Source organism: Gavia stellata, chromosome 8 (genome assembly GCF_030936135.1).
Source record: "Gavia stellata isolate bGavSte3 chromosome 8, bGavSte3.hap2, whole genome shotgun sequence".
Lineage (NCBI taxonomy): Eukaryota > Metazoa > Chordata > Aves > Gaviiformes > Gaviidae > Gavia > Gavia stellata.
In genome coordinates, this window is record NC_082601.1 from 23,117,195 (window position 1) to 23,133,501 (window position 16,307).

Genomic DNA, 16,307 nt, shown 5'->3' on the forward strand with positions numbered 1-16,307 from the left:
GAACCTTGTGAAATGAAGCTGACGGAATATTTTCCAGGGTAAACTGCAGGAAAGTAAAACCTGGAGAAGAATGATGCAAAATTATTCAAGCTGACAGATAGGAATAACTGGATATAAGCAGGAGACAAATATGCTGGAAACTAGAATCACTAGATGAGCCTGGATCAGGAACAGTCTGTGTAATGAGGGAAAGCATCGTATTTTAAGATGAAGTTTGCAAAATGTATCAAAGGGATTATATGGCATGGTACTTAAAATAGCAAAAGTTCATAGGAAAATAGCAATGACTGAGGGTGGCATAAGGTGTTCTGTTCAGCTCAGTGTCCTTACTGGCAGCACGAAAAGCAGCAGCTTAACAGTTTTGAGTGACTTGAACATCTTAGAGGGCTTTTTTTTTTTCTGATGACTTTGAGGCTTGTTTAGCAGCAACATTTGAGCATTTGTTTTGAGCAGAGCATGTGATTAAGAAAAATCTTGCTGAAAAATGAAAATACAGGGAAAAACTAGGCTGTGTGGAAGCAACAGAGGAACTTGGCAACGATGAGTCAGTTTGAGAGCAGCTTTAAAGCAGACTCGCTGAAAATCAATCATCGCTGTTTAACCTGATTAGTATTGTCTCACACTTACAAACATAGACATGCAGAAGCTGGAACACAGAATACAGGCATGCCAAAAAAAGGTAAATAAGGCTGGATAGTTTAAGTGTGGTGGATGTTTAAAGCTACCTATTGCCAAACAGTTAAGTTACCTAAAATCTGCTTCTATTATGCTGAAATAAGTTGTGTTGAATGCTAGCAGGAGGAATCAGATTTCAAACTTTTTAACTGAACTGCCTTTACATCTCTAGTTCTAAGCCTTAACATGTCTTGTTTTCAACCTCCAGTGCAGAACTGAACAAAATCTAGTTCAAATAGAATTGCAGTTTTCCTTTTTCCCAGATACATTATCATGATCTAGCTGGAAACTTGACTCTTGAAACAAGCTCAGTTAGAATCTGTACATGTTTTCTTTGGCCCAAATCTAGTTTTAAGAACAGAAATAGAAAAAGAAAAAGAGACTGGAAGTCAGAAAGAACTGGAGAGATGCTGAAGGTAATTTAAAACCATAGGGAGTATGTATGCTGTTACATTTTACTGATAACTGCTAAAAAATGACAATGATGCATGCATACTTATGTTTGCATAATTAAATAATTAAAACATAGTTGATCCTTTGAAGAATTTAGGTGTTGAAATATGACACATGACAGTAGGAAATGCTGAGACATTGGTAAAGGTATCATGTGAGTTCTGTAATGAGTTAACCAGAGGTAAAATCTTGGCTCTGTTTTGCTATTGATTTCAGAGGGATTTCAGATGTCACAGTATTATTTAAAGCTGGGTCAACTCTGTATTTTGGGTATTTATTACCATCCTGCCAATATGACGTAATGATCAGTAAGACTGCCCCAGAGACAACAGATTGTTTTCCTTCCCCCTGCTGAATCAAGGCATACTTCCTGGGATAAAATTCAGTACATCTGAGCATCAGAATAAATTTCTGAAATGTTAGAACAATAGGTGACTAGTTTAAATTGTCTTTCTTTTTCCAATTTCATTTGTATTTTTTAAACTTTAAATCTGATCATATGTGTGTGCAGTAAGTGTAATCCTGAAACAATGAATAATACTTGCATTGTTTCAGTACAAAGCTGTGTCTCTGCATAATCTAAAGAAAAATCAACCAAACTGGTAAAAAAAGCACCCCAAAAAGTCATTTGCATTACTGTAGTTGAAAAATGCATAGAGGGAAAAATCTAATTTTACAAAGATTCACAGCAGCTTTTTCCCTGAAGTCAATATTCATTACAGTAAGGGCTGTATTGAGGCCCTAGAATTTGGTCAAAAAACCATCTTCCTTTTGGTAGGTTAGGGCTGATTTCTCTTATTTACCTCTCTATTGTAGGAGACATGAAAAACTTACAAAAAACCCCATTTAATAGTAAATACATTTCATGTGTAGTTAAATACTGAGTTGGAAAAACAGCATAGAAAAGATAACCCCATCATTAACCTGGGCTTATGTTTTTAATTAACTCTGAACAAGTACAGTGATACATTCCCCTGACACTACTGAATATATTCTCATTTTGTCACACTTCAACCTAGCTTATTTGCTAGCCCTTTGCTTACATCATGACACTCAAAGTCAGCATCCTGTTAATAGCTCTAGGTCTCTTCACTTTAATTCCTTATTCGCTAAACTTAGCTCTTCCGAGATGCACATTTTCACTACACTTTTAAGTGCCGGCTAAGCATGGAATTTTGTAAATGCCAATTTATAATGAACTGTAGGAATCCGCCGCTTAGTATAAATAGGATATAGATTTCAAGGATATATATACACTTATTTTTCTGTCTGACAGCCATTTAAAAACAGTTGTACAGTGAAACAGAATGCGTGTTTTGTGATAAAGAAACATAAGGAGCTATGTACCTTCTCTAATAAGGAAAATTTTGAAAATATTTCCTTATAACATCTTCCATGAAGGTGTAATAACTCTTCTCTTACAGCTAATGATAAGATAAATTACTGAGTTAGCTCTTACTACAGTTTTTTTACCTCGTGAACTACAGTAAATGAGATAAGATTGAAAACATAATTTACAACAAATAACTGACTGTCCTTAGGAAAAAACTTCACAGATGGGAATAGAGGAAACTTCTGCTTTTACAGAACTTGTGTTTATCTGGCATCATGATTAATTAACAGTGAATACTTGAAAATCCCATACATTTAGTGGGTAAAAATAATAAATGCAATAAATAAATGGTAAAGATAACGAATGGTAGCATTAAATCATTCATAACAGATTTTTTGTTACATTGTGATTTGAACAATTGCTTGTTGTTTAACATTACTATATTTATGATAGTATATTAAGCCTAGGGTGTAAAGGAATTGCCTACTTGGCATACATTTTGAAATGACATCCTTGCTTTCAGGGGGTTAAAGTAGTGGGACACTGCACTGTGTTAGAATTTATTTTTAGGGAATATTAGCTGTCCTCTTGAAATGCAGCACTGCGTTTGAGTGTGGTTCCGTGGTACATGTGGTAAATAGGTATGGGCATGCCAGAGAGTAACTACTGCAGTGTAAGTGTGGGAAGGCAGGGGGGGAAGAGTGGGAACTATTGCTCTAAATAGGTAGGGCAAGACAGTGTGGAAGAGCTGAGGGACATAAAAGTGAAATTAATTGCTTAAGGACTTACAGCAGGTCAGTGGCAGAATGTGGAATAGAATTAGGTCTCTAAATAGCCACATATGACTAAAATGCCTGTGACTCTGAGATGCCACCTTCTGAGAGTAGACTGGCATGATTTAAACAAAGTTATCTTTTTGGGCACACAGATCTTTAGGAATTGAATAAAGAAATGAAATAAATGGCAGCTTCTGCCCGATTTTTTTTCTCCCCACTTTCTTAATTTTCTGTGGCTCTCAAACCCAGGCTTTAACAAGGAGTTACACTGAAGTTGCTTGAAGTCCGGAAGGAAAGCAGTAGAATTCAGACAGCTGAATTGGAATACAGTGGTTTCTTTAAAGGAGATGGCACACAAGAGAGGCAGAACATGCAGCAGGACTACACCAGTGAGCTCTCCCTGCAGTGTGGTCTGGCAGAATGCATCACCTCCTCCTTTGCTTCTGGGAGAGCTGACCTCATGGGCTAGCATGGCAGGAGGGTGTTGAAAAGAACGTGGCAGCTGGAGGGAACCTCAGGGAACCTTGCCAGTAACCTCGATAACATGGCCATAGTCTTGTGAAGGGATGTGGAGGGGTTGCAGATGCTTCTGTTTTGTTCTAACCTAAACAGCAGCTATGGAGGGGTTGTAAAACTTTCATGTAGGGTGTTTAAAGATTTAAAAAACAAAACAAAAAACAGTAGAAAAAATCATTTCAGTACCACACTGCCCTGCACTGAGATCCCTACATGAAATGTGTTTACTTATGAGGCTGGAGTTGCCTCTGAGTTTTCAGTTTCTTTGTGAAACACCATTTACAAATCTGTGTGAGGTGTGTAGTGTATATCCTTAATGCTCAGGAGTAAATCTGTGGGTTGGAAACAAAATGTGTCAATGACATTAGTAGTGTTGAAGCCGTGATGGTCTCGTGGTATAAAGCAAAATAGGTTTGTGTGCTCGAAAGCTTATCTGTTTTTCCTTACTGTATTATTTGGTCTAATAAAAGGTATTATGTTTCCCTATAAATGTAGCCTGCTGCCAGAGCAGTCTAATGGTCTCGGGTATATTTCACTTGGGTGAGTTAAAAATAAAAATTGATTACATGCAGCTGTTAAAACACAATTGACTATTTGACATATAATTAATTTTCAATGAATCAACATTAATTTTGATAATTACTCCTAAGAATTACTTAAAATATTCATTACTTTTTATTTTGGTAACATTTCTAAAAATATAATCATTTTCTGATACACCATGGAAAAATCGTATGATAAATAAGGAACTGAAATCTAAATAAGAAAATGGGGGAATATGGAACCAATTTCAATCATAAATTTGCTCTTTTTTTAATTATGTGAATGTGCTTGAGGGGAGGGAGGGATAGAGGAAGCGAGGGAGGGATAGAGGAAGCGAGGGAGGGATAGAGGAAGCGAGGGAGGGATAGAGATAGATAGGTATCACTTTGATCTGGGTAATTCAGTATCCCCAGTGCTGCTAAATGCTATCATGAAAGACTTCCCCCCCCCCGCCCCCGCCACTGCATAGGAATTAGAAGACTATTTAATATTTTATTTCCTGTGTAGATGAATTAAGTTGGGTTACATAGTGCTAGGTGGAGCACAGAAGTTCAGTTGGTTTATTTCATTTGACTTGCATAGCTAGCAATTTTGTTCCCCTTGCAGCAAGGGTAACAACTTTGTGCCACATTCATTTTATATATGCAGTGCTTTTCAGCATTGTGCTCACACACCTCATAAGCTGCTTAGTTAGGTACGTCAGCTGAGTACAGCACCGCCTTTCTTCAGGAGCATCAACCTTTTTAACTCCAGACTCCTTTCTGTGGGTGGATCACCAGCGCTAATTGTGTAGCAATCCTGTCCAGGTAGCACATCTGTACTGCTATTATCAGTATTGTGTATGCTTGCAGCTATACTTTGTACGGGCACTGTATATACTGAGGCAAAATGAAAGTAAGTTCACTTCTAATAATTCTGGGTAAACTTGAAAGGGTTTGGTGTATTTTGCTTCAGCTAAACATATAGCTTCCTTTCTGCCCACAAGTCAGTATGACCACTGTACAAATAACAGCTAGTTCCCTGTATTACCTGTTTTCCTTCTTTTAAATACACCTGTGATTTACGTATGGGCTTGCTGAAGTTCACAGAAATCTTTGCATTGATTTCAGAACAAGGAGAATTATATCCTTGAATATAGAGTCTTCTTGTCAGGGTGTGAATCATCTTGTGTATCTCTGTGAAGTTTTGTGTTTCTGTAGAAGTGATAAATCACACAGAATACCTAATCGCTGGCTTCTCTAAATTCCCTTCAGTTAGTGTGACTGATATGTTTATGTGGCGTCTTTGCCAGACCAGTGAATTCCCCCCCACCCCCAACCCTGTCCCATTGTGACCCTCAGCACAATTAGTGTTGACAACTACCATCACGTTGTCTCTTTCTCTGTGTGGTGTTTAGGTGCTTTCCATCCTACAGCAGTATGGCTGGGCATGAAATCATGATGAAATTACAACTAATACAAAATGTGACAGCCTGTCTCCTTAGCAACCTGGGCCACTGTGTGCACGTATCCAGCCCCTGCCAAAGTGAAAGACCTAGTGCTTATTCCCATGGTGTTTACTGGCAAATCTCAAGATTAACTACATCACCCCCTGAAGCTTTGGCATGAACATAGTGTTTGCAGCAAAGCAAACTACCTCTTCTTTTTTGCTTGTACAGGCAGGGGAGGATTTTGCTGGATATAAAATAGGTACAGATGTGATGATGTCTTTGCACAAGGTAGCAGAAAGAAGTAGCATTTTCTTCAGTTTCAGATCATTTCTTCTGGGCTCTCTGTCTTCATGCCCCACTGGGCAGAGCAGGCATCAGCAGTGCTGAGAGGCACTGTCAGCTCCAGAACTCCGACTGAAAAGGACAGATGTTTCCAAAAAGTAAGTATCTCTGAGTTCCCGATAGAAACAGGAACATAATAAAAGATAAGTCAATGGCATTTTTCCTTTTTGTATTTGGCTTTTAGAGATTTTTACTCTGCAGGGAGTTGCAATAGTTTTCAAGGCAAAACAGGACTGAGGCATTCCCAAGGACTTAGCCTGTAAACTATGACTGAGAGAAATCTGTCTTAAGATTTCAAGGTAGAGCATTGTCTGCTAGTCAACATAAAAAGCAAACTGCTGATATGCACCTTTCATCAAGGAAAAAGCTGTAAAATTTGATTCTTGCTCTAAAAATTAGAATTAGTGGCATTTGTGTTTCTCTAAGTGGTGCATAAGTTGGTAAGATTCTAATAATAAATCCCACAGAAATTGAAGACTTGTTTCAAACAAAAGTGATCATCAAATTCATATACATGCTGCATACTTGGTGCCAGAAGAGCAGTTCATTTTGTATATTTTCTGTGAGGCTGATCTCACTATAGTCAAGTTAACTGTCTAAAACATACTGGGTTGCATGGTCCACTGGCTGAATTTTCATAAACAAAGAGAATGCAGATTAAGGGGAATATTTTTCTAAAAGAATCACTGCAGACTCTGGTATTAGAATGAAGGAGGATCTGATAGTGTTTAACTCCCCTTGGTTAGAATGCCAGTATTTTGCCATAGTGTCATTTTACTGCTGTGTACCATATTTACTGGAGGTGTAGCTGTTAGCTGTGGAGCAGAAGACATACAAAGACACGTTATACATTCCTTTCTCTTTGGTAGGTAGTACATTGTGAAGCTGAGAAAAGCTCAAAGACCTTTTTTCATTTTTTAAAACAGCAGTTGCAGAATACTTTCTTTTCCCCATCCATTATGAGTGCAGAGTCCTCTGATGCTCATATTAAGCTTTCTGAGACTGAGATACATAGCAAGTTTTGCCATCGGCCTGTAGTTAGAAGCAATTGTGATGTGCTTGTAGAGGAAAAAGTGGTGGTGTCTTTGAATGTTGAAGACCAGCTATGTTTGTGGCACTGCTGACAAAGTCCAGTGTGACCTTGAGCAGGTCCTTCTTTTCCTTCCCTGGAAAATAAAAATATATTCCTCTGCATCATAAAGTTTGAGAACAAATAGACAAGTATTTGCAAAGGACTGTGCACACTGATGAGAACCAGGCAACTTCTGAGGTAGTCACTTCCAGGAGATGGGCTCTAGCAGCTTTTTAACGAAGCAGATGAATATTTTTCATGTGTTAAGAAAGGAAGGAGAACACAGTGCATTTAATTAGTCGTGTATGGATAAGCTACTTGCAACTTCTGAGTCATAGCCTTGGAAGCTGACTTGTGTGAATTTTTTTTTTTTTTTTTTTTTTTTTTTTTGAGGAAGTGTCCTTGAGTATACAGATTATTTGGGGAACTGTATACTGAAACAAAAATAATCAAGAAATACAAGCTTCCCTTTCAGTCTCTGAGCAAAACTGCAATGAGGAAACTCCAGCCAACACCAAGTATGGCCTATTTAGAATATATTATTCACGTATCTCTGATGGATCTCCACACTGACTTTCTTACAAGTTTTTACATCAAATTTTATTTCTTTCCTTCTCTCTAAGGCATGGTATAAGGAAATGAAATTATCATATAGGCCTGTGAAATAAGGGTGGTGGTTTAAAGTGCTCTGCTTGAGTTGCATAGAATCTATCTACTGCACAGTAAAACTCATCTTTTTCAAGAAATAGAGGGATCTCTGGGATGAGATCAAGGCTATAATGAACTCTTCGAAGAACTAAGAAATATTTCAGAGCTTTCACTTAAGACATTCTGTTGAAGAGAAGGGAGATGGGGTTAAATGGTCTTCGTGTGACAACTTTGAAAAACACCACATTAGCTAAAAAAACCCTCCCTCTTCAAGTTGAAGAAAAAAAATCCCTGAACCCTCTTTTGCAATGCTTACTTTAATTTTCCCCCATTCTGTTTATTTGATAGTTGATGTTTAGGGAAATGTGTATGTATGTTTTTCTGAGATAGTTTGCAAACATTTTGCTGACCACTTTATCATGTCTTACAGATCATCAGTGTTCCTCAAACAATAGCTGAGAAACACTGGTCTAATACTCTGTCAGAAGATTCTTTAACATTACAGCAATAAAGGGGAAATACCACTGTCAGTAGGGTATGAAAAGAAATTACTTTGGCATACTAACCTGGAAAAATGAGGAGGAAGAGAGGGATCTCAACACTTGTCAAAACATTGATAGCAAATTCAGGAAAGGTCTTAATTTTTCTGGACTGATTTGCTCTAGGAAAAGAACTGAACTATTAGTATATAGCAAAGGAATTAACTGATGTCCAACTTTACTGCAAAAAAAAAAAAAAAATCAGTATTATTTTAACTAGTATGTTCAACATCCCTGATTTCTGATAAAATGAATGATGAGTGCTGTATGATGGGGTCATGAGTCCCAGAGTAAAAGAGATGGACAGGTCCTATGGGCCTGCTGGATAGAATTTCTACCAGAGGCAGGAATGCCTCTGTTGGGTGCAGCTTATGAGAAAGTAACCAAGAGGTTAAGCTGGAATCAGCAGCTTCTCCAGGAAAGGTTTTCTTACAGCAGGCTATGAGTGGCTTTCTGCCAGCAGCTACCTGGGGTGCTGACTTGCATGTTGGCATCTCTGCAAAGCATTCTCCCAAATTGAAGCCCTAACGCAAGAACTCAGAAGTAATACAGAACATAGATGCAGCCATCCTAGGACATGCTGTCAGAAGTTCTGTTTATCTTAACTACAAATTAGTAACAATACTTAAAACTATGAGAAAAGTAATGGAAAGCAATACTAGCAATATGCGGGGATCTGACAAATTTTCAAAGCAGTTGGTCTAATTGATGAGATTTGGGAAGACAAACTTGAGACAGGATTCCAAATCATCATAGAATAAAAGGCAGTGAAGCTGCAATTTTTGTCTCATGCCTTTGCAAACATAAGGGCTAAATTTAAACTTTAGTTTGAATCTCAGGTTTAGATGCAGAATTATTTCCAGCTTATATGAATAGTTAGCTTATGATTAGAAAGCAAACAGTGGGTCAGCTGGAAGTGTGCAGCAAGTTTGTGATGTAAAACGGTTCTGATGTCCAAGGAGAGATTCCTATTAACTTCAGTTTTTCTTAGACAAGGTACATATTATGTTAATTAAGATTTTTTTTAAACTACTCAAATCTAGTAGGGACAAACGAAAAAAAAAAAAATTAGCAGAAATGACTGATGGAATATTCTTATCTAAAAAACAGCTGTGCAAATGTGTCTATCCTCATGAATAGTCATAGAAGTTAATAAGAATAACATCAATAGTGTTCTCCGCTATTGTAATAGGTTTCTGTAGGAAGTGGTTTCAAAAACAGGATTTAGTAGAGTGATGTTCTTTGTATAGGTATTTGAAGCATCCCATGGAGCTTAATGTATTTAAAAAAATAGGGAGATTGTTTTTAAAGAAAACAAACCTAAGAGAAGTTCTAAATTACTGTTATATTTTTGTGGGGTTTTTCCTAACTGGGATATACAGACAAAGATATGGATTTGAAATCTACATAGCATTTTAGACATGACTCAAAAAAGTACTTTCATGTCACACTAGGGTGGCGTGAATTCTACGTTAGGTTAAAGTGTGGTTTGCTCTGCTTTTTTCTGATAGGTCATTGCTTGTGAACAACAGTATGACTACTCATATGATGCTCGATGTGACGTATGGTCCTTGGGAATAACAGCTATTGAACTGGGGGATGGAGACCCTCCTTTGTTTGACATGCATCCGGTGAAAACCCTTTTTAAAATTCCAAGGTATGGCACTAGGTGGCTCTCTTCACTCACTAGTTTGTTCAAAGGCAATCTAGTCAAAGGAGAAAAATACTTGGTAAACGTTTGTGCTTCAGATCCTAAGAATCTCTTACAGCAAAAGACATTAAAAAGCTGTAATGTGAAAGACTTTTTTTTTTCAGCCTGACTTCTACAATAAGTTATGTTTAGAACTCCTTGAAATGGTAAAGACATATCTATTTTATTCTTATCTCAGAATATAAAATCATATAATATCAAGGTACCTCCCTTCAAAAGTACTTTTCTTGGCTACTATTGATGAAAACATTCGTTTCAAAAGAGGAAGAAGCCAACATTTGTAACTGTTGAATTACGTTTTGAAATGTTATTCCCCTAGAGTCTCAGGCTTGTTTTACTGTGGAAGAAAACCACACAATTTTGACATTGCTATGAAGCAGTCTGGCAGTTTCAGCAAACTGTAGTCATAATTTATTTTTGCATTTACTCAGGGATGTTAAAATATGAAGATTTGGATTGTCATACATGGATATGAAAACAGGATAGAATTTCCCTCTATGTATAGTGATGTAAATTAGCTGTGTTATTTCATGCTGTCTGTTTTTGGTTTCATTTTGTTTTCATTTTGTTCAGTCTTCCTGAATAAGTTAAGATGAGATTGACAGTGTGAAATAGAGTTTGACAACAGAACAGTTGTAATAATAGAAGAAATATAGAAAGAATTTGTTTGTCATCGATCAGACTGGCATATACTTGTCTTTTCCACATTTTGCTCATAAAGAAAGAATCACCACTGACTGAAAACAGTTTAAAACCTTCAGGAATACAAGTGTTTGACCTTTTGTTATCTGCACAGTTATCATAGGCTTTTAAAATTTCTTCTGATTGCAATTTGCATTTCTGATTAAGTCTATTTATATGCAGATGCAGTTGTGCTGGGTTCTGCGTCATATAGTTATCTCCTTCTACCCAGCTCAGACATGAACTGCCAACACTCTTTCCAAAATTATTCATACTGAAGCAGTGGCTCATCTTGTTGCCTTTGCACAAGTGTAAAACAGGTCCTGGCAATTAAGGCAGCAAGGGTGGCTTCAGATAACTAAAGCAGTATCTATAAATTTTATCAGTGCTCAAAACAGTTTAAAAGGACAGAAGTCATACCAAAAGTAACAGCAAGCAATAGGAAGATACACAGAATAGGGCATGTAGAGGCTTTGATTTCTATCTATAGTTTACCTCTTTCCCTATTTGCTGTTGCATCTCTGTCTGACTTAGCAAAACAAAGGTGAAGTATCTATGCGATGAATTAAATAATGGGTATATATACTAAATAAAATTTTTAAGTCAAGAGATTTCCCTCTGCTTTGCATTTTATGAGCTTTAACCCTGCTGCTGGTAACTGTGCATTCATATTAGATAAAGTGGACTATGATGAGTGCTGGATGGCATAAGGGCCTGGGGTATAGGAGATAGAGTTTCTCTCCTGGTACTTGTTTGAAGTCAATTCAGAGGGATAGTAAATATGACCAAAAGGTGCATTCCCCTCCTATAGTAGTTTGACAGTTTAGAAGTAATTTTAGTGCAGTTCCTGATATCTGTGCTGCAATTCATACATTTGTTTTAACAGCATTTTCAACATGAACATTGAGGCTCTTCTCGGGTTGAACGTGGTTCTTCCAAACATTGGCTGTTGAGTGCTCAAGCAGCAATGTATGGAAGCATTGCAGCTTGCTTTCTGAGACTGTCCAATCCAAAATCCTCTGAGCTCAGGGATCTGGCATTTTTACATTTTCTGCTTTCATGATAACATCTGTATTTGAAGATACAAATGCAAACGTTAAGCCATCTGGTCATTTTTAGGTAGTTAGTATCCTTGAGTATTGTCTCTGAATTTATCCAATACAAATTCTCACCTACTATAACATCTAGTAGCAAAGAAGCCTACAGGGTAGCTATATTTTATTGGAAGAACTCTCTTCTTTTGTGTGCCACTCACTAGCTTTATTTGGTAACCCTTTGCCTTATGAGAAGAGGAAAGGTACAGTCAATCCCTATTTCTCCTCTCCACATGACTTAATGTCAATGGAAGAGCCAATCAAAAGAAATGGAACCCTGACGTTTCTTTTTTTTTTTCTTTATTCTTTTCTTTTTCATTCTTGCTTCTCAGTTTCTTGCCCAAGACTTTCTCTGCATCCATCATACATTTGAGCCAAAGCTTTCAGCCCTAGTTTTTGGCTCAGTGAGACTGCAGTAAGACTCTGTACTCAACAAGTTTCTTAACTGAGACTAGCACTTGTCACATCTCCAGAGGCATTTCTGCTGTGCACAGGGATCTTCATGTCATAAAATTGCTCTGCTGACACTTGCAATCAAACAGCTTAGGTTAGGGTGGAATGAATGAGAGGCAGCATATTCAAGCAGCTTGAATTCTTGTCTCAGCTGAGGGGTGGTAACCACTAGTGCCTGTTGCCTCCTGCTTTTCTGTAGGAGGCTGCCTGCCCAAGCTTTCCCTGCTCTGCTCCACTCATCATGTAAATCAAGATGTAATTCTGCACATCTGGTGAGATGGAGGAAGGGCTCACTCAGCTGACTGCCCTCAGTTCACGAATGGGGACAGCACTGCTCTCAAGTGAAGTCTGGAGCTGACTGCTCCTGAGGGATATAGTGAGAAAGAACTCGTTCAGCTAGGTTTTGAAAATGTCCACTAGCAGGAGGTTAGCAGTTTCTGAAATTATTTCACAACTGTAATTTGCCTTTGAAACCACATTAATACTGGAGTACAATGGAGTTGAATACTAAGGTACACACTTCTAATTCTGGGATACTGGAGGTAGTTTCAAGACCTGGGTCGGGAAGCATTATAACCTTATATAACTCCAGCCTTGTGTATGTACCCATACTCTAATTTCTGACAGAATCATACATAATTTGTTGATAACAGCTCCTCTTTCAGTTGTGGTTTCTTGTGGTTTGATGTGAAACTGGCAAACCAGGTTTCACCTATTGTTAAATAACTAAATACACTAATACCAAATGACACCAAAGCGTGTTGCACAGTTGTGGTGTGACTGTGGTACCCTACTGTCAAGCTCCATTTTATCTGGAAGTATAAAAAGCTATTGTGAATAATGAGCAATAAAATGTAATGGGCTACATATATATGATTTCTGTATGTGTTCTCCCAGGATAATTTTTGTTGATTGGGCTGATTTGACTTGAGTTTGGAGAAGAAGAGGCAAAATTGCTGTTCACAGTAAATGACACTTGGATATCACTCAGACAGAGAGTTATCAGGAATTATTTCCTTCTTCCCTTACATTCTTGACTACAGTTGATCCATGTCTTTCTATTTATACTGTCTTCTGTGTGCTAGACTGGTCTGTTTTGTGTGCTGCTGATGTCTTTACATTAGCAGAAAACTTTGCAATAGTTTTCAAGTTTTGTTTTATCAAGCACTGAATAATCTGTTGTCATGAATGTACTTTAAAATGTTAGTAATGGCGAAATTGCCAAAGCTAGATAGAGAAATCTGTGTGTGTGTTTCCACAGAATTCTTCCATTCTCAAGTAGGGAATAAAGAGTTAAGTTTCTACATCAGTTTCGTCATTGGCTTTTTTCTAGAGACAGCCAGTAATTGTGCCATTAGCCTTGGCATTGAGTTTCAACTTACTGAGCTGTGGACCTAGGCCTTTGTCTTAAATGAATATAATTGAAATCAGTGAGTCTTTACTTTGACTTTATAGGGTTTGAATCAACCATTGAATGAATGATTTTGTACTAACAATCACAGTCATACTTCTCTGTGCAGGCTAGTATTTGTATAGAAATGACAGAACTTGTAGCGGTAGCCCTGTGAGCTGTCAAATAAGACTGTAGGCTGGTCTGTAAGGTAGAAGTTCATAATAAGGAAAGTTCTGATGGCACCAAGATGTTTGATTTTTGCATTCTCCATTAGTGCTCTGAGGTTCCTAGCTCTGTATTTTTGTAACTGTTTTTATTTTCTAGTTTTCACATTTCTGTCCTTTCAGCATTGCTAGAAAAAGACTCAAATACTTTTGTCTCTGATCAGGATCCTGTCTGCTGAAAGTGTTTTGTTTGAAGCAAGTTCTTAACAGGACACTGTAGATAACAAGGCCTCAATCATGTCTCTCTGTCTTTGTCTCCTCCACCTCCTCAACATGAGCAGCAACTCTCTTGTCTGATTGCTGTCCCTTTCTAGATAAAGAACATGACTTATCCTTTCTTATTTGCAGTTCTCCTCCCCCATCTTGTTCAGGGTAAGGATTTTATTACAAAGATTCTAGTGAAAAGCCCATAAATGCTTCTGTTAGATAAATAACATGAGTTGAAAGACTGCAAACAGATGTGTTGCTCACTGTCCTCCATTTTTAGTGTGTTTTAAACTGTAACTACAAACTGCCTGCAGTGTGAAATGGGTGACATACGTGCAGTGGTGATCTGACATTGTTGATCCTTGTCCTGAACCAGACTCACACTGTTTCTGACATCTAGAATTCTGTCTTGCAGCTACCAGAAGTCTCTGTTTTAACAAAACAGTAAAAAGGTTTCCTTTCATTGAGTTGAGCAACATAAAATGTGATTAGAGATTGAATTTATCTCAACAAAGTAGCGGATTTCCAGAGGGCAGGTGAACTCTTAGAATTCACCAAGTCTCAAGTTGGGCATGAAAAATACGTGATCCCACCGTGCTGCATTACCTTGAAAACCTGACCAGTGTTTCACAGCAGGAGATGCTGGATGCTGAGCACTTTTGAAAACACTGTGTTTTTTAAGGTATGTAAGTATTAACTTTGTACTTTTGGGGGTGTTGGTTGACGAGAAGCTCAACATGAGCTGGCAGCGCATGCTTGCAGCCCAGAAAGCGAACCGTATCCTGGGCTGCATCAAAAGAAGTGTGACCAGCAGGTCGAGCAAGGTGATTCTCCCCCTCTACTCCGCTCTCGTGAGACCCTACCTGGAGTACTGCATTCACCTCTGGGGCCCCCAGCATAAGAAGGACATGGACTTGTTGGAGCGAGTCCAGAGGAGGGCCACAAAGATCATCAGAGGGCTGGAGAACCTCTCCTATGAGGACAGGCTGAGAGAGTTGGGGTTGTTCAGCCTGGAGAAGAGAAGGCTCTGGGGAGACCTTATAGCAGCCTCCCAGTACCTGAAGGGGGCCTACAAGAAAGCTGGAGAGGGACTTTTCACAGGGGCATGTAGTGATAGGGCAAGGGGTAATGGCTTTAAGCTGAAAGATTAGATAGTAGGAAGAAATTCTTCACTGTGAGGGTGGTGAGGCACTGGAACAGGTTGCCCAGAGAAGTTGTGGATGCCCCCACCCTGGAATTGTTCAAGGCCAGGTTGGACGGGGCTTTGTGCAACCTCGTCTAGTGGAAGGTGTCCCTGCCCATGGCAGGGGGGTTGGAACTAGATGATCTTTAAGGTCCCTTCCAACCCAAACCATTCTATGAATCTGTGATAATATAGCCTGAGCTGTGGGCCAGATGCTTAAGCATCTCCCACTGGTTAACCACTTTTCTTGTCCTACAGAAAATGTAGTGTCTGCAGCAAATATCTGATAGCAAAAGTGGAGTGAAGAAGAAAATGCCAGTTAAAATTTAAGTCAGATATTTCATTAGACACTAGCTTTCTGGAACTTATTTCTGTATGTATTATGTATATTTGGAAGAGAAGGGGATACAAGTTCATGGACTAATGCAAATTTTAAAAACCTCTTCCATTCATGAACATTTTATTATATGAATGTGCAGTGTCTTGGAACCACATGCATGAGACTTATTCTTAAAACTGCTAATGAGAAGGAAGCATTATCTTAGAGCAAATGTTAATGTTCTGTTTTGCAATAATGCACACATTCTCCCTCATCAAAATGAATTCTTGGCTCTAACTCATAAATCTCCTGAAAAGGGACCTCCAGTGCCTAGAGATAAAGATAAATCATACTGAGAAGACACTGAACCATGAAATGATTCTGTTAACATGTCATCTGTCTAGAATATATTTTCAAATTTCCAACAGAAGGGTCTAAATTAGGAAGGGAAAGTGGCCTAGCAAAGTTGGTAATTTGGGAGTTGATACTTTTAACCTCTTCCATCTGCTGCCACTACTTAGGTGTGTCTGTTTTGGCAAAATATTACAAAATAGAAGATTCTCAAATACCATTACACCTAAGCTTTTTAAAGGAAAATAGGTCCATAAATTCTTCAAACATTGTTATCTTGTGAGAAATGTTACATCATACCAGTATTATCTCTTAAGGTAGCAGTGATTTGAAATTTTGAAAAGAAAAGTAATGGCTATGAAAAG

The 16,307-nt window shown here is 38.1% G+C and overlaps 1 protein-coding gene across 1 annotated transcript in view; it reads left to right on the forward strand.

Moving 5' to 3' along the window:
• Window positions 1–16,307, forward strand: part of MYO3B (myosin IIIB) — a 215,483-nt gene that overhangs the window by 45,293 nt on the left and 153,883 nt on the right. The window contains exon 8 of the mRNA XM_059820556.1: window positions 9,838–9,983. Coding sequence (XP_059676539.1) covers window positions 9,838–9,983 — 146 coding nt within the window. The remainder of the gene's footprint in view (window positions 1–9,837; window positions 9,984–16,307) is intronic.